Source organism: Zootoca vivipara, chromosome 1, assembly GCF_963506605.1.
Source record: "Zootoca vivipara chromosome 1, rZooViv1.1, whole genome shotgun sequence".
NCBI lineage: Eukaryota > Metazoa > Chordata > Lepidosauria > Squamata > Lacertidae > Zootoca > Zootoca vivipara.
The window spans coordinates 31,573,999-31,597,805 of NC_083276.1; the positions used below are offsets into that span (position 1 = coordinate 31,573,999).

General features: G+C 40.2%; 2 protein-coding genes across 2 annotated transcripts in view; one reads left to right on the forward strand and one right to left on the reverse strand.

Annotated features, from left to right (window-relative positions):
• Positions 1 to 23,807, forward strand: part of SEC23A (SEC23 homolog A, COPII coat complex component) — a 563,646-nt gene that overhangs the window by 370,029 nt on the left and 169,810 nt on the right. The window lies entirely within an intron of this gene.
• Positions 1 to 23,807, reverse strand: part of TTC6 (tetratricopeptide repeat domain 6) — a 64,963-nt gene that overhangs the window by 16,241 nt on the left and 24,915 nt on the right. Inside the window, exons 12-26 of the mRNA XM_035109006.2 lie at positions 22,707 to 22,724; positions 19,552 to 20,078; positions 17,986 to 18,454; positions 16,947 to 17,076; positions 16,470 to 16,645; positions 14,671 to 14,807; positions 13,736 to 13,905; positions 12,819 to 12,939; positions 7,889 to 8,039; positions 6,785 to 6,867; positions 4,274 to 4,350; positions 3,341 to 3,501; positions 2,224 to 2,358; positions 1,482 to 1,631; positions 584 to 724 (exon numbers count right to left, since the gene is read on the reverse strand). Coding sequence (XP_034964897.2) covers positions 584 to 724; positions 1,482 to 1,631; positions 2,224 to 2,358; positions 3,341 to 3,501; positions 4,274 to 4,350; positions 6,785 to 6,867; positions 7,889 to 8,039; positions 12,819 to 12,939; positions 13,736 to 13,905; positions 14,671 to 14,807; positions 16,470 to 16,645; positions 16,947 to 17,076; positions 17,986 to 18,454; positions 19,552 to 20,078; positions 22,707 to 22,724 — 2,646 coding nt within the window. The remainder of the gene's footprint in view (positions 1 to 583; positions 725 to 1,481; positions 1,632 to 2,223; positions 2,359 to 3,340; positions 3,502 to 4,273; positions 4,351 to 6,784; positions 6,868 to 7,888; positions 8,040 to 12,818; positions 12,940 to 13,735; positions 13,906 to 14,670; positions 14,808 to 16,469; positions 16,646 to 16,946; positions 17,077 to 17,985; positions 18,455 to 19,551; positions 20,079 to 22,706; positions 22,725 to 23,807) is intronic.

Consider the following 23,807-nt stretch of genomic DNA (forward strand, 5'->3'; position numbering starts at 1 on the left):
TAGTTAAAGCTATGGTTTTCCCAGTAGTGATGTATGGAAGTGAGAGCTGGACCATAAAGAAGGCTGATCGCCGAAGAATTGATGCTTTTGAATTATGGTGCTGGAGGAGACTCTTGAGAGTCCCATGGACTGCTAGAAGATCAAACCTATCAATTCTTAAGGAAATCAGCCCTGAGTGCTCCCTGGAAGGACAGATCGTGAAGCTGAGGCTCCAATACTTTGGCCACCTCATGAGAAGAGAAGAATCCTTGGAAAAGACCCTGATGTTGGGAAAGATTGAGGGCACTAGGAGAAGGGGACGACAGAGGACGAGATGGTTGGACAGTGTTCTCGAAGCTACGAACATGAGTTTGACCAAATTGCGGGAGGCAGTGGAAGACAGGAGTGCCTGGCGTGCTATGGTCCATGGGGTGACGAAGAGTCGGACACGACTAAACGACTAAACAACAACAACTACATTGGTGTGTTAATCATAGGTTTTTGATTCTTTTAAAAAAATGAGCAGCAGTGTACTCCAGACATCTGTCTTTACCTGCAAGAGGCAACATACTTCATCACAAAAAAATTAAGATAACATTTTTACCCTGTTATAAAATTTCAGTGCTCCTCTATAAAGATAGGCTCTCACGCTTCTAGGCTGAATTCTGAGGGCTTCGTTGCAATTCATTATTCCCTTGGAGAATCTTCCTTTGCATCCATAGTAAGCAGCACGACTTAAATATGCCTTTACAAAAGAAGACAAATGCATATTTCTGAAGGAAACAAACATCAACAGGCCCAGTACCAGACATTATGCTGCCTGAGATGGCTAGTAATTCTGCTGCTGCTCAGTCTTCTTTGTGGTGCTAGTGAAGCAAACATCATCATCCTCTTTCACCCTGCCATCTCCTCATTCCTGCTCCTCCTGTTACCTCGCTTTGTTTGTTTGTTTGTTTGTTTGTTTGTTTTGTTTTCCTAGAAGTTTTTCCACTCACCTTGCTCTGAGAAAGAGCCAAGGGGGATCTTCAGAGTAAAGTCCTAAAAGTGAGGTGGCCTGGGTTACAAATCACTTTAAAAATTCTAAATTTAAAACAGCATTTCTGGTTCCAGTGGCAAACTACAGCACCAGTTTAGGCAATCTTCTGGTTACCTTGTCCAGAAGGCCTCACTCTGCAGAAGGACCCTTTTGCATGAGTACCTGGCAATAGATGGTAAATAGGAATGTAACAGAGGCCTGGCTTGCATGCTAATGAATGCTTCTTACTATATAGACACAGAATGCCCACACAGAGATGTACGTGTTTGGATAGGTAGGGGTGTGGCTAATGAAAATTCAGCCCACACCATTGGCCCTGGTATACCACGAAGTAAATTTAATGAAGACGAACTAGAATCAACTTTTCCAGGGATTTGCAATCTACTATTTTTATTGCTAAATGTAGAACATTGAGATAAGCTAAGCTCTATTTCAGTGTCTTCAAAAATCAAATTTTCAGCATTACCTGAAAATGGTCTGGTTGAATAGCAAGTGTTTTGTTAAAATCTAATATGCACTTAGGTTGATGGAGCTGCATTCTGCAAAGCCCTCGCTGATAGTATGCATCTGCAAAACGTGGATATAGCTTGACAGCAGAAGTAAAAGCTTCACAGGCCTAAAAATACAATAAAGGTAGTATTACTAAATATTGCCCTTTCTAATATATTGTCAAGAATACTCCTCAAGAGGCCCAGACAGTATCTGTTGTTATATGAGGTAGTAATTTTTTTAGATATTACCAAATTGGCCGCATATTAACAAAACAGAAGTTAAATGTCTTATTAAGACTTGTGTCTCCTACCCCCCACATTGTTCTGGGGGATCTGCTGACCCTCCAAAGCAGATCCGATGGAGGTGCACAGGGAAGAGGAGAGGATGGAAAGCCCTGTTGTGCCAAAGGGAGTCCTTGCATTGGCTTCTCCTCGCAGAACAAGGTCGCTAAATCTCGCCCTTAGTCTCTGTGCCTAGGTTGGCACTATCCTAAGAAGTGTGACTGAAGTGCTACTGCCCCATGGGAATAGCCCTCAAGTAATCCCCTTCCCTTCAAATTACTTTGACTGACATGTCTAAGCAAAATTTAATACAGTTTTGGATTTTCAACAAACCATTGAAGAGTATCCCAAAGCTCAATCATTTCAACTCCACAATCAAAACTTTTGTGTACAATGTTTAAAACCAAAATGCCATAACACTTAAGAAATATGTACCTGTAATAAGGAGACTTGCTCCATATAGCACTGGCCAATAAAAAAATTTATTTCTGCAGCCTCAAATGTACTAGGTGTAGATCTTGCAATATCAGTCAGCAGCTTCAATGCTTGTTTAAAACTGGCTACAGCATCCTGTAATAAAAAGTAAGTGTAAAATATAGTTAACTGATGTTTGCAATCCCAGTCTTGAGAGTGATTCTATGCACACTTACTTGGGAGTAAGTTCTATTGAAATCATTTTGACTTACTTTTGAGTAGACATGCATAGGTTTGCCACATTCTTAAATACTGTACGTACTGCCACAAAGAAGACTATGTAATATAGCTCTTTTTTGGCACCAAGGAAAGGGGGTCTAAGGTTATCCCGGTAATGAAAGCTGGATAGAAATACAAACTTAATGAGTTGAATACATAGCCAGAAGGACTGATTTAGTTGCAGCCAATTGTCATGTGTCATGCACTAGGCTGCCCAATTTTTTAAAAAATCCCTTTTTACTTCTGCACAGCAAGTAATGATCTAAAACTTGGCCTGCTTTCTTCTGGCACCTTGAATCCAAAGAGTAATTGCCATTATTTTTCTACATATTTATCAAGTAGGCCCTAGTAAATGTAATCTTCCCAAGTACTGGTGACACCTGCAGTAGTACATGGGAAGATTCCATTTTTGAGGGTTTATTTTGGCTTCACAGACCACCAGATATCAGAGAAGCATAGCTTGCTGCCACGGCCAGAGTTAGAGAAGCATCATTAACCCCCAAGTAGGGTGGAAGAAGGTATGGAGAAGGCTAGGGGAGATGAGGTTAAAAAGGAGGTTTTCTCTAGTTCAGATTGAAGTCCAAGACTGATAAAAAAATATAGGGATCATACACAGAGGCCAGTGAGATTAAATGAGCTCCTGACAAATTAACCACTGAGTGGCAAAGACAGCAGAAAACGGACAAACCAGCACGATGCTCTGTCCCAGCAGAAAACAGCAAAGAGGAATAGAGATTTAATAAGAAATGAAATAGTCACCAGAACCCATGCAGAATTCTATCAGCCTCACACATTTCCCCTACAGCTTTCAAAAATAGTTCCCTTCAAAACCACAGAAATACAAGAGCATTTCTTTAACCTTATGCTTTTTGGCTTTCATTTGGATTTTTCCAAGTAGAACGAACATGGAACAATCAGGTTGGTTTTCAGAGGCTGCAAGCGCGCACGCAATGGCCTTGTTGTGATTCTGACAAAATGATTGAACAAGTGCTTCTTGAACAAGCGAACATTCAAGGGGTCCTGTAAAACATTGAAGGACAACTTCATTCTGGGCCAACCTATTTATTATTGTGCATTTCAATGTATAAATACAGATATCATAAGAGACAGGCAAGCTTCCCAGCCAATGTTAATATAAATGTTCAGAATGCCAAAGACTCGTATTAAACTTCTGTTAAAGCACTCAGCATTCAGAGAATACCAGCATGATGTACAGAAACCAAATATAAAACATAATACAGCAGTGGTTCCCAATTAGCTTATTACTAGTTCTGCATGCTCAATGAGACTTTGGGCCATAGCTGCCAAGTTATCCCTTTTTTACAGGGATTTTCCCTTATGCTGAATAGGCTTCCTCGCGAGAAAAGCGAAAACTTGGCAGCTATGCTTTGGGCTTATATATCTTAGACAGCCACCATACCATTTTATGCCAACAGGGCTTCGCAGCTACAGTACTTAATTTTCTATTTTTATTTAGCTAGCCACCTTAACAATTATCTGCATTTTTGTTGTTTTAATAGTGCATTCATTGTGTTTTAACATTGTATACCGCCCTGATATTTTGTGATATGGTGGTATAAAAATACCTTTATTTTATAAAAAATAAATGTCAAACCATTTTGAACTTGAGGGGACTCCCCGGCTCCAACCCAAAAAACACAACTGTGATAGGGTATGAGGGTTTGCTGTTCAAGAAAAGTTCCAGATACTCCTGGGCATGCTTCAAGTAATCCTTTGGACCTGAGCCATAGCTTCACAGTGCACAGAAACGTAAAACATAAGAAGACAGTACCTTGACCCATTTCTGCAACTTGGTGTATGCAGAAACCTGCAAGATCATAATTCTGCATCTCTAGTAAATACTGTCCTCTGTAAATGAAGTATTTTAACATAAATTAATTGATTGGAATTTCTATGGAACTATTTATTTGTTTTCAAATATCAATAGAATAACAACAAAGATTTAAATATTTAAGTAAAAAAATATAGAATATTATCAACTCTTCATTGGATATACATTCAGCAACCTTTAAAAAAAATTATTTATACTTTTCAGATATATACAATTCATTTCGACATTTTAAAACTTGACTTTCTACCCCCTTTTTGTGTGGTTCCTTAAATTTATTTTTACTATCTTCTGCATATCCAAATTAACTTAACCTGCTCATTTATTTATCTTCTTTATATATATACTCTTATATAGCTTCAGGTTATTACAATAACCCTGCCAGTGTTTTTATCTGTTTACAATTTATTTGTAAATATTCAATAAACCATTTCCATTCTCTTATAAAAAGTTTTTTATCTTGATTTCTTATTCTTCTGATAAGTTCTGCCATTTCTGCATATTCCATAAGTTTTTGTATCCATTCTTCCTTTGCTGGGTCTTCTTTCCATTTTTGGGCAAGTAATATTCTTACCGCTCTAGTCGCGTACAAAAATAAATTTCTATACAATTTAGGTAGTTCTAGCCCTATGAATCCCAGAAGAAAGACTTCTGGGTTGTTGTTTTTTTACAAACGTTATTTTAAACATCCTTTTCATTTCATTATATATCATTTCCCAGTAAGCCTTAACCTTACTACAAGACCACCACATATGAAAAAAGAACACCATTCAGCAACCTTTGCATCATCCCTAATAAAATACCTAAAATATATCTACTAGGAATAAATTGTGCTAATTCACAATATTTATATCCCACTCTGTATCTTTATCGACCCTTAGGGCAAGTTACATAAATAAAATAAATATTAAAATATCCAAAAGAAGCAGATAAAAGTACAAATCAGTAGACCATATATATATATATATATATATATATATATATATATATATATATATATATATATATATATATACTGCTGCTGACAGTTCCATAAACATATGTAACATAACATAGCCTGGAAAAATAGCTCTTGAGCTGATACTAGAAGTAAAATATTCCATCAGACAATCAAGCTAATTTGTTTATAATTTAGGCAAATTTCATTTAGTCAAATAAAGCCCTAAGAAATTCCAATTATTTATTTATTCAGTTATGCACTGAAGAATGTCAATTATTAAGGCCACTTACAGTAGCATTCTTGATGAAAGAATAATATTTATCCAGCACTAAAAGACCTAAAAACTAAATTTAAAAGGATACAAACTACTTTGGTAGAACACACATCTAAAAGCATAGTGAGAACCTATGAAGAAATGGCAGATGCAACTGAGTTGTATGCTGCCCTCAAATATGAGTCAATGAAACATGGGCTTCAGGGTTAATGGAGGGAAGTTGAGTTCAGTCCTCCATCTCCTTCAAGCTGAAGCCATTGCAGAAGCTTCTCTTGGGCTGACAAAATGCAGTGCTCCAGCTTCCATGATGACTTCACAGTCAAAGCAAGGAATTTAAAAGGACTAGGTCCTAGGCCAAGGATAGCCAATGTGGTGTCCTCAAAATGTTACTTCTTTTATTCAGGTGGGGTGGCCTCGCCTCGCGCGCATGCCGAAATGAGGTGATCGGCTGCGCTTAGTTGGGGGGGGCTCTTGGCGGGAAAGCGCCGCGGGGACCCTGCGCTTGGTTGGGACCTCCGTGGCGCAGGCAGGGAGTCCCGCGCTCTCCTCTCGTACCGGTGAAAACTAAGAAAAAAGTTTTGCCGACAGCAGCGGCTCTTAATTGAGTTGGCCGCTCTTCCCAACTTTGTGGCCCCACTTTGTGGCCCCTCCCCTCCCATGCCTTGGCCACACCCCTTGCCCCACCCCTACTTTTGATCCTGGGTACGCCCCTGCTTAGCAACATGAAGGCAGCACAGTATATATGTGCAACCCTCAACCCACATCAGTGTGATTTCTGTGATTTTTCGACAAAGGTAGATATTCACCTAAGTATACCAAGCCACCCCTAGTAACCTTCAGTGTCCCTGAACAGACACCAAGAGTCAAACTAGACATGGCATTAATGTATAAATGCATTTATACATGTACTGTATAAATACACATTCATTCATACATACATACATACATACATACATACATGGGATCCCAACCACATTCTTGGTGGTGAGTCAGACAAGTTCACTCAAGGAAGCAAACAGCAGGTTTGGGAGGTAATTTTCCCCAGAGTGTGGTGGTGGAGGGAATGATTAAGAATACTCCTTCAAAGCTGTTTATTTAACTTAAAAAAAGAAATATTAAATGTACTAGCACATTTAACATCACGCCAAAGGCTTACATGATACACAGTGATAATACAGGTGGACAATAAAAGTAGGAGAGAAAGAAACAAAATGAGAAAAGGAGCTGATCACAATCTTACCTTGTTAAGCATAAGTGGGGTGAGTTGGGCTGGAGATGAATGGCTCTGTTCATATCTTTAACTGCACTCTTTAGATCATGAACCTGTTATTTTAAAACAGACAAACATCCATTATTCTTTGTCTCAGGATACCACCATCTCATTCAATGTGGTCTCCTATACAAAGACCACCTCCTCCTTTTAAAAACATTTTTAATCCATATCTTTTAATATTAAATAAACTTCAACTGATTGTTAAGAAACTTCCACAGCTTTCATTTCTGCCTTGACCAGAAGGTAGGAAGGTAGGGCCATCATCCATCATACCATCCCTGCTAGCCAAAGGAAATAATTTTATAACTGGCCAACACTTACTTACATACAGAATTCATTCAGAAATTCTGGACCTATACATTGATTTAGGTTTTCTGAAGAGGACAGTTATATTTTTTAAAAAAGCTTCTCCTGTGATACTAGGAGTTAGACTCCAAACTTTATGTCCCCAGGAGAAGGGGTTCTCACCTTTGGTCCCCCCCCCCCAGGCACTCCTGTCTTCCACTGCCTCCCTCAGTTTGGTCAAACTCATGTTGGTAGCTTCCCCAAATATATATGGGGAAATTTTAAAAAAATTAAGCAAGAGGGAAGTTTTAACAGCCCTGTTTAGGGAGGCTTTTAATGTTTAATAGATTGTTGTATTTTATTTTTCTGTTGGAAGCCGCCCAGAGAGGCTGGGGAAACCCAGCCAGATGGGCAGGGTTTAAATAATAAATTATTATTAGTAGTAGTAGTAGTGGATGTATTTTCATTTCGAGTAATTTCATTGTTCCCGCAAGGGGACAATGACAATAAAGATCATCTTATCTTATGTATCAAGGAAAAAACAAAGCCAGAACTTTCAACACCGTAGACCCTAAATGCTCTTCATTAGTTTTTAGAACTAAATTAAGCCTTCAGAGAGATGGTTCTGACTAAGAAAACACCAGGACTTCTGTTGTTTGCACTGAGTCTTTGCATTTCTTGCACATTGTCCCAGTATTGTTTTATAGGTAAGTCTTAAAGCAGCTAGTTAGCTATTGAGCACCTATCACACAAATTCTACAGCATAGGTAAAGAATAGATAGATACCCTTTGATGTGCCTGGGCTCTGCACATGTATGGTCTAATATCTAATGGATCCAGCTGAATGGCATGAGTGAACTGTCGAATAGATTCAAAATAATGGTCCATATTTAACATCAAAATCAGTCCAATATTTATGTAAGCTACGGTAAGGCTCCTGAAAATAGAGACAGAATGCTATGAGCATTACATTTTTCAACATGTTTGTGCATTATGCTACATTGAATTTCATATTATTTGTTGAATTAAAGCATATCTGCTTTCCAGTAAGAAAAACATGTTTCCATCCTAGACCTGTACACGCTACATATCAAAAGCAAGAGTAATGTTTTGAGTTCCCTGCTGCTATCTCCATGCTGCTTCTTATAGTGAAGGCAGAAGCACTGCAGTGTCAAGGAGAAGAATACACATTTCTTTTCCACAGCATGGCATGGCATTACACACCCACCCTGCTTTGTAGGCAACCTGGGCACTAAGATACGGTAGTAATGTATCTCAGCACAACAGAACTTCTGCTTTCTGGTCGTCCACAAAGTGGGATTTATCAGTGACCTACACTGACTTGTTAGCTGAACAATTAATGAAACAATTAATGAAAATAATGTGCCATTCTGATACAGATGCCACATTAGCATCAGAATCTATATTAGATTCATTCCCAAGCTCTACTAGTTATGTTTCCTTGGGGAAAGGTGGGGAGCAAGGAATACAAGATATCAGAAGTGTAGCTTCTTGGGTACTAGGTAAAGGTAAAGGGACCCCTGACCATTAGGTCCAGTCGTGACCGACTCTGGGGTTGTGCGCTCATCTCGCATTATTGGCCAAGGGAGCAGGCGTACAGCTTCCAGGTCATGTGGCCAGCATGACAAAGCTGCTTCTGGCGAACCAGAGCAGCACACGGAAACACCGTTTACCTTCCCGCTGTAGTGGTACCTATTTATCTACTTGCACTTTGACGTGCTTTCGAACTGCTAGGTTGGCAGGAGCTGGGGTGGAGCAACGGGAGCTCACCCTGTTGCAGGGATTTGAACCGCTGACCTTCTGATCGGCAAGCCCTAGGCTCTGTGGTTTAATCCACAGCGCCACCTGCATCCCTACAGCGCCACCTGTGTGGGTACTACAGCCAAGCAATAGGAGACTACCTGGCCTGGCTAGATTGATGGTTAATACCTTCCCCCTTCAGCAAAATGGTTCCATTATCCCTTAAGGTAGTGATAGTGGAGCTGTTGTTTTTTAAAACATTAATTGGATCTGACTAATTTCACCTGGAGCTGACTGTAACTCAGATCATCAGCTTCTTATAGCAAAATTCCAGCTTAAACTGAAGAAAGTAGGAAAAACCACTGGGCCAGTAAGATACAATCTAAATCAAATCCCTTATGAATACACAGTGGAAGTGAGGAACAGGTTTAAGGATTTAGATTTGGTGGACAGAATGCCTGAAGAACTATGGATGGAGGCTCGTAACATTATACAGGAGGCAGCAACGAAAACCATCCCAAGGAAAAGGAAATGCAAGAAAGCAAAATGGCTGTCCAACGAGGCCTTACAAATAGCGGAGGAGAGGAGGCAAGCAAAATGCAAGGGAGATAGGGAAAGTTACAGGAAACTGAATGCAGATTTCCAAAAAACAGCAAGGAGAGACAAGAGGGTCTTCTTAAATGAGCAATGCAAAGAAATAGAGGAAAACAATAGAATGGGGAAAACCAGAGCTCTGTTCAAGAAAATTGGAGATATGAAAGGAACATTTCGTACAAAGATTACCATAATCAAGGACAAAAGTGGTAAGGACCTAACAGAAGCAGAAGACATCAAGAAGAGGTGGCAAGAATACACAGAGGAATTATACCAGAAAGATATGGAGGTCTCGTACACCTCAGGTAGTGTGGTTGCTGAGCTTGAGCCAGACATCTTGGAGAGTGAAGTCAAATGGGCCTTAGAAAGCATTGCTAATAACAAGGCCAGTGGAAGTGATGATATTCCAGCTGAACTATTTAAAATTTTAAAAGATGATGCTGTTAAGGTGCTACACCCAATATGCCAGCAAGTTTGGAAAACTCAGCAATGGCCAGAGGATTGGAGAAGATCAGTCTACATCCCAATTCGAAAGAAGGGCAGTGCCAAAGAATGCTCCAACTACCGCACAATTGCGCTCATTTCACACGCTAGCAAGGTTATGCTTAAAATTCTACAAGGCAGGCTTAGGCAGTATGTGGACCGAGAACTCCCAGAAGTGCAAGCTGGATTTCGAAGGGGCAGAGGAACCAGAGACCAAATAGCAAACATGCGCTGGATTATGGAGAAAGCTAGAGAGTTCCAGAAAAACGTCTACTTCTGCTTCATTGACTATGCAAAAACCTTTGACTGTGTCGACCACAGCAAACTATGGCAAGTTCTTAAAGAAATGGGAGTGCCTGATCACCTCACCTGTCTCCTGAGAAATCTCTATGTGGGACAAGAAGCTACAGTTAGAACTGGATATGGAACAACTGATTGGTTCAAAATTGGGAAAGGAGTACGACAAGGTTGTATATTGTCTCCTTGCTTATTTAACTTATATGCAGAATTCATCATGCGAAAGGCTGGACTAGATGAATCCCAAGCAGGAATTAAGATTGCCGGAAGAAATACCAACAACCTCAGATATGCAGATGACACAACCTTGATGGCAGAAAGTGAGGAGGAATTAAAGAACCTTTTAACGAGGGTGAAAGAGGAGAGCGCAAAATATGGTCTGAAGCTCAACATCAAAAAAACCAAGATCATGGCCACTGGTCCCATCACCTCCTGGCAAATAGAAGGGGAAGAAATAGAGGCAGTGAGAAGTTTTACTTTCTTGGGCTCCTTGATCACTGCAGATGGTGACAGCAGTCACGAAATTAAAAGATGCCTGCTTCTTGGGAGAAAAGCAATGACAAACCTAGACAGCATCTTAAAAAGCAGAGACATCACCTTGCCTACAAAGGTCCGTATAGTTAAAGCTGTGGTTTTCCCAGTAGTGATGTATGGAAGTGAGAGCTGGACCATAAAGAAGGCTGATCGCCGAAGAATTGATGCTTTTGAATTATGGTGCTGGAGGAGACTCTTGAGAGTCCCATGGACTGCAAGAAGATCAAACCTATCCATTCTTAAGGAAATCAGCCCTGAGTGCTCCCTGGAAGGACACATCGTGAAGCTGAGGCTCCAATACTTTGGCCACCTCATGAGAAGAGAAGAATCTTTGGAAAAGACCTTGATGTTGGGAAAGATGGAGGGCACTAGGAGAAGGGGACGACAGAGGACGAGATGGTTGGACAGAGTTCTCGAAGCTACGAACATGAGTTTGACCAAACTGCGGGAGGCAGTGGAAGACAGGAGTGCCTGGCGTGCTATGGTCCATGGGGTCACGAAGAGTCGGACACGACTAAACGACTAAACAACAACAATTTCAGCAAGGCCTTTGACAAGGTTCCCATGATATTCTTGTAAAGAAGCTGGTAAAATGTGGGCTAGACAATGCTACCATTCAGTGGATTTGTAACTGGCTGACTGACCGAACCCAAAGGGTGTTCATCAATGGCTCCTCCTCAGCCTGGAGAGTAGTGACTAGTGGGGTGCCACAGGGTTCTGTCTTGAGCCCAGTCTTATTCAACATATTTATCAATGACTTGGATGATGGGCTTGAGGGCATCCTGAGCTTGTTTGCAGATGACACCAAATTCGGAGGGGTGGCGAATACCCCAGAGGACAGGATCACACTTCCAAATGACCTTAACAGATTAGACAATTGGGCCAAAGCAAACAAAATGAATTTTAACAAGGAGAAATGTAAAGTACTACACTTGGGCAAAAAAATATGAAAGGCGCAAATACAGGATGGGAGACACCTGGCTTGAGAGCAGTACATGTGAAAAGGATCTAGGAGTCTTGGTAGACCACAAACTTGACATGAGTCAACAGTGTGATGCAGCAGCTAAAAAAGCCAATGCAATTCTAGGCTGCATCAATAGGAGTATAGCATCTAGATCAAGGGAAGTAATAGTACCACTGTGTTCTGCTCTGTCAGACCTCACCTGGAGTACTGTGTCCAGTTCTGGGCACCGCAGTTCAAGAAGGATACTGACAAGCTGGAACGTGTCCAGAAGAGGGCAACCAAAATGGTCAAAGGCCTGGAAACGATGCCTTATGAGGAACGGCTTAGGGAGCTGGGTATGTTTAGCCTGGAGAAGAGACGGTTAAGGGGTGATATGATAGCCATGTTCAAATATATAAAAGGATGTCATATAGAGGAGGGTGAAAGGTTGTTTTCTGCTGCTCCAGAGAAGCGGACACGGAGCAATGGATTCAAAGATTCCACCTAAACATTAGGAAGAACTTCCTGACAGTAAGAGCTGTTAGGCAATGGAATTTGCTACCAAGGAGTGTGGTGGAGTCTCCTCCTTTGGAGGTCTTTAAGCAGAGGCTTGACAGGCATATGTCAAGAATGCTTTGATGGTGTTTCCTGCTTTGCAGGGGGTTGGACTGGATGGCCCTTGTGGTCTCTTCCAACTCTATGATTCTATTATTCTAATTTGGGAAGCATGTGGTGGTATGCATTACCCTATACCCAAACAATATAAAAGTTAGGACCTGTATAGAGTCTATTTTGCTTATGATGGCCCTCTCTGTAGGTCAGGGACTGGCATTTCTGCACCTCCATATACAGCAGGGCACTGGTTCGTATGTCATGCCAAGCTAAAACATGGTTTACTACAAATGCAGAAATACACAGGCTCTAAAAAATTTAAATGGCCCCCAGAGGGTTAGCTTTGGGTCAGTGAGGCCCTTGACCTGAAAAACATCAGCTGGTTTTAATGTGTTTTGTCAATTGATTTTATTTGATCAGCAGGCTTGAAGGCCATAATAAATAATAATAATTATAATACAACAAGCAAATATATAAATAAATAGAGCATACCTGTCCAAGGAGAGTGCACATTCAAAATCACAGATTGCTAGTAACCACTGTTTCAGTTCTGAATATAAGATCCCACGGTGAAGAAAAGCGCCAAGATTCTCAAACTTGTGATTGAGAAGAACTGGGGAGGGATGGGGAAACCAGGTATATATAGTTGTTTCTATAAGCCCTTCATGAAATATAGCCTTTGAAATAATTATATATTATCTCAGTGTGCACTAGGATCGTCATCCTTTATTTAATTCCTTTCCATTCTGGTTTGCTCTTCACTTCTCTGGCACAAATCACACCCTCCTTGTAGAACTGTAGGGCTTGTTTTAAAATATCACCGAATGTGCATGATTGCACCTCTATGATTGCTTCAAGAGATTTAATGACCTTGAAATATCTATGGGAGCTTGTGAAAAAGTTGTATGGTTGTACCGGTATTAGATCACAAAACAACTCTTGCAACCCCTTCCCAAAGAAATTGAGGTGTTCATTGTGAATAGAAGTGAACTTTGTTCAAGGAGGGAAAATACTCTAATAACGGAGGGATAGGAGAAAGGGGTTCTGATCATAAAGGAGGGGAGCAGGACAATGGAAACATTGAAAATTTTGCCCAAACAAATGCGAAAGCCAGTCATTGGCTACAGCCTGCTTCCTGGACTAAATATTATTATTTATTAAATTTGTATACCACCCTTTATCCAAAGATGCCACGGCAGTTCACAACATAACAGTTTTTTTAATTTTATTTTTTTCTGTTTTTAGCAGTTTTTATTTTTAGCTGTAAGCCACACCTTGAGTCCCATTAGGGAGAAAGGCAGGAAAAATAGATATTTGATATACTTAAAAAGAAAAATGTATAAATTCACACTTTGAACTTTTTTTTAAAAAAAGTTCTGCATCTATCATAAAAGCAGTGTATACTATACCAGAAACACTCAAGTCCTGCAGGGCTTGTTTTGGATCCATCGTTCGCAAAAGACAACCTCTATGGTAGTATGCAATCCAATCATTAGGATTCAGGTGAATTGCAACAGCAAAATCTTCAGCTGCATTTTTATACTGCTCTAGTTTAACATATATTCTTCCTCGATAGGTTCTAGAAATCAAACCAATATTTTCCTCATCAGAGTATATTTACAATATTCTGCATTTATATAAACTCTGTCTGAATGCATAACTTGTTGTCCCAATGTGTTTAATTTGATTTAAACAAGTCAAGGCTGTGATCCTAAGTACGCTTACATGGAAGTAAGTTCCATTCATAACAGTGGGAATTGCCTTAAAGGAACTGTGCTTAGAACTGAAATGCAAGAGGCGAGGAAAGATAACGGGCAGCTTAAAAAACATAAACATCAAATTTGACAAAGCATATTGATCAGGATGTCAAAACAAAAGGTGTATTGTGTTAACAATGCTATAGAAATTAACATATTCCATAGACTACCATCCTGAACTTTACAAACATTCTGATGCAAAGAAGAGTTAAACGAAGGTTCAAGAGGCATATATACCAATAGCAGAGATAGCTCTGCACAACACAATTGACCCGACCCGCCACCACAGACAGGTTTCATAAGACATTGGCACTCATTGTCTCATCAGATCCAGTCTCAGTCTCTCTCTTTCTCCAACAGATCTACTTATATAAAATATACAGGTAGACACAAGTAACACAATGGCATTCATCACTCTTGTATATTTATACCAAGAAAGTAGGGCACAGATACTTTCACTCATTTTTATGTACAAGAGGTCACAGACAGACACTGAACGCAGGGTATACTCATTTTCTCAGACACCGTTATGTGTGATTTAGAAGTCAACTATACAGGAATTGCTTAAATTCATATATTGCGGTTACCTTGCCTCCGCAATGCTTGGGTCCTCTTTAATCACATTTGTAAAATCATTAATAGCTATACTCCATATAGATTTATTAAAGTAATGTATTCCATGCTTCATAAGTGCATCAGTTCTTTTGGGATTGTGGAGAATGCACTAGATTGAAATAAAATACATGCAATTGTTGCACTTGCTTTTGTATTCATAATATCACACTAAGGCAATCATTCTATCAACACAAGCATTTCTTCTTGCCAGATGAAATTATCTCCCCTCTCGTCTTTCTGTGTGCTCTTCTAGGTGTTCTCCTGACCCCGCAGAGCTGATTTGGGTGGGCAGGGGAGATGAGGAAAGTCCCTTTGAGCTGGCTCCTGCTAGTGCACCTATTTAGTTGAATGGAGTCCAGTGTACTGACTTTGCCCTGCCAAAGCTAGGTTGCTTAATCCTTTCCTTCCCTGCCACTGATCCAGTCAAAAAATATTCCACCACTACAGTATGTCCAACTTGTAAGTCATCAGCAGCCGTTAACAGCCATCCACAGGTTTACCACTCCCATCAGCCCATCACCCATTCCCACCCACCCCCACCACCCTCTGTATATACCGGTATATAAGGGTCTGGCACTTCTGTTTCCAGTGTATCTGAAGAAGTGTGCATGCACACGAAAGCTCATACCAAAATAAAAACTTTGTTGGTCTTTAAGGTGCTTCTGAAGGAATTTTTTTATTTTGAGGAGGAAAGGTTACCCCTTTTTTTCTTTCTCAGAGAGAGATAAGAAGCTGAGAGCAATGTTGTGGATAAACAGCAAGTGATTAAATCGCACTAAATCATACTCAGAATGGAAGCTGTGTCTATAATGTCACACCCATTACCATAATTGATTTAAGTCATGACTAATTTAAGTCCATTGATTTTAGTGAATCTACTCTGAGCATGATTACTGTAAGTCAAATAGTCCCATGAAGAGAATGAATAAAGCAGCCCATCCTGCCAGAATTGTTTGCTTCCAAAGGGTTGTGCTCCTTGCGACTAGATTTACTGCCAGATAAGTTACAATTAAGTGACTACTGAAGGGATGGCGTTTTTGGTGCTGGCACCCTGGTTATGGAATGCCTTCCCAAAAGAGTTGGTACTTTTCATTTTTCACAGCCTTTTCAATCCATATTTTGTCAATTGTGATTTATCTCTTTTTTATTATTGGATTGTGTCCAATAAAGTTCTACTCAGAGTAGTTCAACTGAAATTAATGCACCTCAATTAGCCATGCCCATTCATATCAATGAGTTTACTCGAAGCAGAACATCAGACACAAGCCTTAGTCTTATAAATTGCATTGCTCACTCTGCACAAGTACATCCCATAAGTACAAGGATTTACACTTGTACAACAGAACTTCTCTCTGCTCACTTGTGTCCTCCCCTAATCTGTGCCAGAGAGTTGGGGGATCACCTATGACAGATTTAGGGCAACATGACAGGAAGAATATGAGGAAGTCCCATTGTGCAATTGCAAATCCTTGCACTGATGGGATGAATTAGTTAGAAATTGCCCAATATTGATTGGTGGGTGGTATACAAATGTAACTAAACAAATAACTAGGCGAACTCAACTTTTGCCCTTGCCCAGCAGGAGCTTTTATTGTTTTTCCTTTGAATAGCAGGCCCTCATGTCATATCACAACTTTGGCTTCAATAATGTTGTGTGACCACCATTTTAAGAACCACAACTTCACGAATCCTTTGTGTGCACAGAAGTAATTGTGCAGCTTTTTGGATTCTGGCCCAAATATATTGTAAAAGTATATATAGCAATACTTACTTTAGCATAATCTTCTATCGCCAGTATTATATCACCATTCTCTTCATAGGCCTCAGCTCTTTTGTAGAATATTTCATCATCTGCAGGTCTGCATCTCAGGGCAAGACTGTAGTTGATAATTGCTAATGAATTATCTCCCTGATTTTTGTATATTTCAGCTCTCGACAGATATGCATCTGCATAATCAAAATACTTTAGTCTCCTTCAGATGCCAAATATCATTGATATCATTGATCATTTTTTTAACTAAAATTAATTGCAACTGTAATAAAAATTTCCAAGCCAAATTTTTGTGATTCAAATCTGCAAATGTATTGGAAGTAATTTTCCAACCTTTGTCTAGACTCTAAACCTATGGATATTTGGCAGAAGTGTTGCATAATAAAACTTCTGTACATACTGATTTGATATGGGGGACACATAATCAGGAGCTTCTCAGAACGAAATTGTACATCATGGGGTTTCAAAGTTACTTGCCTGCATTGTTTTTGTTGCACTTAATTATAAAATTCAGGTCTTCTAGCGCTGGAAGCATTTTGTTCTGGTAAACGAAAATTAAATGTCTATGCCAATAGGCATTAACCAGCATTGGTTCTAAACTTATTGCCTGTGAAAGTAATGAGATAAATTGGTTATTAGTTAGCTAAAAATTCCAGGGTATCATAAGGCACATCTTAGTTACACCTCTGGGCACGTCACTGGGGATCAAAGAAAAAACAACACAGTCAGATCTGAGTTTTGGTTAGGTTCTATGCAATCTGGTTCCAGGACCAGGTGGAGCTAGCTTCTGGGTCAAAAGCAGATATATTATCTAAAAAGGGCAAGAGCTGAGTTCCAACCAGGAAACAAGGACCAGAGGGGACCAGGGGCTGGTACATTATCAAAAGAAGACAGGTCAAGTTGCAGGACAGTATCAGAGAATCTGTGGAGAGGGCAGTCAGGGGAAGGAAATGGGCACACAGGTAATGTGCTCACACTGCAGACCAGTTGCTCTGAGGTTAGGATTTATAGGACCTAGTGGACACAGAATAGGCCTTAGATAAACTGACTGATCTGGTAGATAGGAACAGAACAATGGTAGCAGAGAAGTTGCCAGAGCATGACTGCTGGGAATCCTGGCCTGAGACCTCCTTTTGCTGTTGTTGTTTATTTAAAATGAACAATGAGTTTGAGTCAATCGTACAACTGTCAATAGCTGTAATGTGGAATTAAGACTTTCATTAAAATATTTTTTTTAAAAAATCGTGTGTGCAGATATGTGGGGTATAAGGAAAACAGATCACTGGTGACCTAATTATCTCCAAAATGCTAGGTTTCCAGATATAGTCCTGCAAAGTTTTTTTTTTCTAAATAGGAAAGTGCATAAAATGAGGAATCCAGTGAGGGGATTATTTGAAAAAGATGCCCTTCCATTTTTTAAGTTCATCTGTCATTGCCAGAGGGTCATAGTTATTAATAAGTTAACAAAACATCTTCAGTAGCAAGAAAAAATAGGTAATATTTCTTTAAAACTTACTTTTTCCAAGTCATCCATGGCTGCCTTCATTTTGCCTATTTTCCTGTATATCGCTCCACGTCTACAATAGTTAAACCCAGAAAAATTTCCTTCATCTATTTCTTGGGTTATTCTATCAATTTCAGATTGACACTGCTCAAGTTCATCTGGTTTTCCCTCGAAGAGAAGAAGATTTACTGTGTTTACTAATTCTGTGTCCTTGGTTTCCTCCTCTATGTCCTTTTTGCCTGCCTTTGATCTATCAGTAAAAGATTGGCTAATGGGAGGGTATTGCTCATCAAACCATTTATTCCAGATTTTTCTGGCCCAAAGAAAATCATCGGTGTCTTCTGGGGTTCTCCCTTGGCTTGCTGCAAATTTTTCAAAATCTAGCCAGCAAGGGAGGCTGGGACTTCGATAACTTCGAACTGCTCGAGATACTTTGATACAGAATTTATTATGAATTGTAAGCCTTCCAAGAGATGCAGACCTAAGAAAAATGCCAAAACTATAATTACATTTTGCCTGTACATTTGTTGCTGGCATATGACCAATATGACATATGTGACAATGTGACATATGACCAATAAATATTCATTATAAAGTTTAATAACGTATTTGATTGCTGCATAATATTCAAGTTTCAACACATAACAGACGGTTCCTATCAGGGGTGCATAAAAATGGTTTACACTGTCATTAGTACCTGTATTTATTGTTATGTAGAAAATTTATGTAGAAAACTTAGTAATCAAAGAGCTCTCTAACCTCTTTATTATACACTCGTGTTGCACACGAGAGCTGTGCAACTGTGTCAAACCGATAAATAAAACAATGTGTATAGCCTAAATAACATTTTCTGATAAACATGGTGCAACAATAATTTGGCACCTGAGACAAAAAATCCAAATAGTACCTTCCTCTCATGTTTAGTTTAATTTACTGTAAAATTAACTGTAATTAATTTACTGTAAAGGGGGGGGCGGATTCAGTTCTACCAAAAGTGCAGCACCCATACACAGAGAATCCCATAATTATTAGAAAGTATTTTTCCACATCAGTCCTTCACACTACCACTGGCAGTGCACCAGGCTGTAACAGAGCACTGGAAGTCTGTGAGCCATTTCATATCCTCAGCCAATTTGTCTGCTCTATGACTATGTGACGAAATGCAAGAACACAACATGAAACTTGCATTTAGGCAAAAGGGTTGTCCACTGCCTGAGCATTTGCTGAGGGAAGGGAGGAAACAAAGCTATATTGAATCCTTTGGGAATCTTCTGCCTACAGTTGATGTTCTTGTGAACATATCTGGTACCAATCTGGTGCCCTCCAAATGTTTTGGACTACAAGCTACAATTCCCATGATCTGTTACCACTGGCTTTGCTTGCTGGGTTGAAAGGAGTTGTAATCCAAAGCATCAGGATAACACCAATTTAGGAAAGCTAGTATTACTGTATTACCCATAAAGAACTGGCACACACATAAAAATGGTATCTGGTGCTGTTGGAGAAATTACTGTTTCCAAACCCCAAGGTGCTCAATATATAAAATTAAAAGTTGCAAATATTAATAATAAGGCAAACCTTTTAAGAATCTGTGGAGGTTCTCTTAATTTCTCACAAACACTTTCTAATATATTAACAGAAATGTGTTTCCCTGCTGTTTTCAATGATCTCCTTTTGTATGATGCTTTCCTTGGGAAAATGATGTACTTCATCCCAGCTTTTTTAGCTTCTGCAGCCACACTAAATATATCTTCCTCTATAGGCTCAGAAAGTGGAGTGGGTGCAATAGATGCAGATCGTCCTCTAGAGGGGAAAAGACCTTTTGTTTGCTTGAATGTACTTGCCAAAGCTATATCAGAACCTTTATCTGAGCCAACAAGAACACTTTTGTGTGCGGCAGATTCTCTTTTCTCAAGGCTAGGAGAGCTTTGTAGCTTTGTTGATAAAATGCCAGGCTTTGTAGCTTCAGTATCTACTGAAAAACGTTGTTTTTTCATAACAGTTATCTCTTCCATAGTGGTTCTGAAATTTGCAGAAATCTTCAAAGTAGATTTGTCTCTGAATGATAATTCTGGTGCACTATGAGGTCTTTTAACCAGATCTTCCTGTAAGAAAAACAAATCTCGGTTTGTTTGTTTGTTTGTTTGTTTGTTTTTAGTTTTTTGGATAACGTTCCAAAAGTAGTCAGCTGTATAAAATTGGGTTGCTGGGTACTTAGTATGGGCTGTATCCAACCCGGAACCTTTGCTTCCACAACTGACCATGTGTGCAGAATTTCTCCTGTCTCCTCCAACCCCTTGTGTGCCCTCAAAATCAGCCCTGGAGCATTGAGGGACCCTTCAGAGCAGCTGGGGGGGCTGAAGGGGGGCTGAAGGAGAAGAAACAGAAGTCCCATTGCATTAGTGGAGCCCTGCTAAAGGTTACAATCACGTGAACAGATCCTCTTGAGAGAGTGAGCAGGAATAAGCCAGGCATGAGCATGTTAATTCCCCCTCTTGCCTAGGCAAGATAAGATTATGTGACATATCAACATATCTACCCCAACCCCTCTCACTATTCCTTAGTTCCATCTTAATTCAAGCGAGTGTCAATGGAAAAAACCTAGGAGGTCTAAAAGAAAGGAAACCAAAGAGAAACCTAGTAACATGCATCCCTTTTCTCTGTATGTTTTCTTTTTAGGCCTGTTCAGAGTAACCAATGTCCAGTTCCCCTGACTGAGCAAAAAGACATCAGGCAGGCATCCCCAAACTGCGGCCCTCCAGATGTTTTGGCCTACAACTCCCATGATCCCTAGCTAACAGGACCTGTGGTCAGGGATGATGGGAATTGTAGTCCAAAACATCTGGAGGGCCAAAGTTTGGAGGTGCCTGACATCAGGCAATAATGGCCTAAACTATGCCAGTTGTGACACAATCCAGCAATCCAGCCAATGCAACCAGACTGGGCCAGCCTTGCTGCCTCCAGGCCCCTCTCCCTCCCAGCAACCATAGATTCCATTGCTGCGAGGCCATGTGCACAACAGCACCTTTCCTCATCAATCATTCCTGCTTAAAAAATAAATACTGAGCAATTTTATATGTATTTACTTTCAAGCAAGTACCATTATTTTCAATAGGCCTACGTATGTTTAGAATTGCAGCCTTGATTCTATAGAATCTATACAGTCCACTTTCATTCATAATGAGCATGTTTCTATAGCAAGCAGCTCATCCACAGGAGCAAAGAATGAGTTTAAAGATTTTCAGTTCTGCTGTATACATGTTTATTTTGAAGTAAATTCCCACTGTGTTCAATGGGGCTTATTCTTACTAATCCTATTCCCATTTAACTGGAAGAAAGCCCCATTGAATTCAATGGAACGTGTGTCTAAGCAGACATGTATAGGATTGCACTGTGTGTTTAGGGCTACAGTCTAAAAAAATTCTTGCAGCACAATCCTAGGTATGTCTACTTGAGAGTAAGTCATCACAGCTACTCTGTGTAAATAACTGATATAAAAAGTTTGAATTCTGAAAATCAGAAAGTGCTTTAGTATTTCTTCTCACAAACTGTTTTGAAAAAATAAGGCTACAATACTAACTCAACCTACAGCACCTAGAAGTAAGCCCATTGAATTCAGTAGGACTCGTTTCTGAGTACACATTGTTAGGAATGTGTTGTAAGGCATAATAAAATGAATGTAAAAGAGATGTATTTATGTTTTAATGGTTTATCCTTTCTTGTAAACAATCCTGGGAATACAACTGAAGGGTGGTGTAAAAATGCCTGAATTTGAAAAACTGTTGACAACAGTTACACAAGCAAAAGGATTATTATATTTAATCTCCCAATTACTTTTAATTACAAAAATGTTAATGTTAGATCTCATTGAAGGGAAACATAAGCAACTAGTGTCGTTCAGCCCGTTAAATAAACGGGCGCTAGAACATATGTGAGCGCTGCGCGGAGCACCGGATTGAGGAGCCGGTCTGCAGAGTCAGCGCCCAGCAACGCCGTGCTGGATTGAGGAGGCGATGCTTCGTGCAGTGCTGCTGGGCGCTGAGTGCAGACCGGCTCCTCGATCCGGCGCTCCGCGCAGCGCTGATCAGCACCGACCCAGCAGGCCGCCGGGTCAAGGAAGCGGCCTGCCGGGTCAGCACCCAGCAGCGCTGCACGGAGCACTGCTGACTCTGCAGACCGGCTCCTCAATCTGGTATCTGTCCTTCCTGTCTCCCACTTCCTTCCTCTCCCCCAGCCAGGAAGGAGACATCCCGGGGTTTGGAGAAGCGCTTGCGCAGCGCTTCTCCGAACCCCGGGACCTGTCCTTGCTGGACGCACACACACACACACACTCTCCCCGCCCCCGCCGCCCCCGCCGCCCCCGCTCAGTCCGGCCGGGAGCGGCGGTTGACAGCTGCAGGGAAACGGTAGGTGGGGGGGTGGGGAGATTGTGCGCGTGTGTGCGTCCAGTCTCTTCGTCCAGTCCCTGTGTCCGTGGGGCACATGTGCAGTAGCGTGGACACAGGGAAACAGGGACTGGACGCAGAGACACTTGCACATTATTACATAGGATAACTACCACTGAATCAGAACACAATTAATTTTTACAGAAGCAACAAAATCTATATGCAAAAACTGGAAATAAAATTACCGGTATTTGGTTGGAACTTAGAGTCACATAAGTCAAACAAGATTTTATAAAACCAACATACATATTTCTTGCAGATGCAACTCCTTCAAAGCAGACTACTTACACATTCTTTGATGTTCTCCTGCAATACAAAGTTTTGGTATCTTGTAAAATGAGACATTACAAGAATAACTGACTTTTATCTAATACTAGTACAAAAATTAGGCTGCTTGAATTTTACATTTTTACAAGAGCATTGTTCTTCAGTTCCTAATTTATTGACCACTGCAAAGTTAATTATTGCCAATAAGGGAGAACTCTACAGTCTCAACATGTAAAGAATGAATAAAAAGAATCTATCTGCCTTAAGGCACAAATATACCCACAACGTAACTGGCTGTGTTTAACTATATAAATTCTTTATACATCATATAAACATAACTCTTTTCACATTATTGAGTAGAAGCAATCAAAGACCAACATTTAGAACAGGAAATACAAATAGGTCATTCTTATATACATAATGTCCAAATAGAGGTTTTTGTGTTCCGTGTATGTACAAATGAATCAGTTTTTTTAAACGTAATGTCCAAATAGAAGCTTTTTGTGTTCCACGTATGTCTTAGCGAATGCAAGTGTCAAATGGTGTCATCATATTTTGCAAAGGCACATGTTAAGATCTTTCGTATCCTTCTTCTGCTACCTGGACACAGCAGCTGCATACAACAACCATACTTTGCAAAGGCAGATGTGGAACATTACAAAGAATAGTTCATCTTTTGCAAGTACTTCTGCTTAAAGTTGTTACGTTTGACATTTGCATTCGCTAAGACATACGTGGAACACAAAAAGCTTCTATTTGGACATTACGTTTTAAAAAACTGATTCATTTGTACATACACGGAACACAAAAACCTCTTTACGTAACTATCGGTTTGACAGTATTGTGTAAGTTGCCTTATGGCACAGGCAGAGGTGGAAGCCTCAGCACTGCTTGATCTCAGCATTCTTGATCGCTTAATTGGTTCCAGAACAGAATAGGAGTGACTGTTGTCTTAAGCCCCACTCCCCCCCCCTTCACACTTTGTGAAACCCAAATCCCTGCTAGGATGTTTTACTCAAGCTCTATGGAGAGACCTGGAGAGCCCAACACAGACTCTGCATCAAGAATTGGAAGCAGAGCTAATCTCACACTTTAAGGAGCTCTGCCCTAGCAGAGAATTTT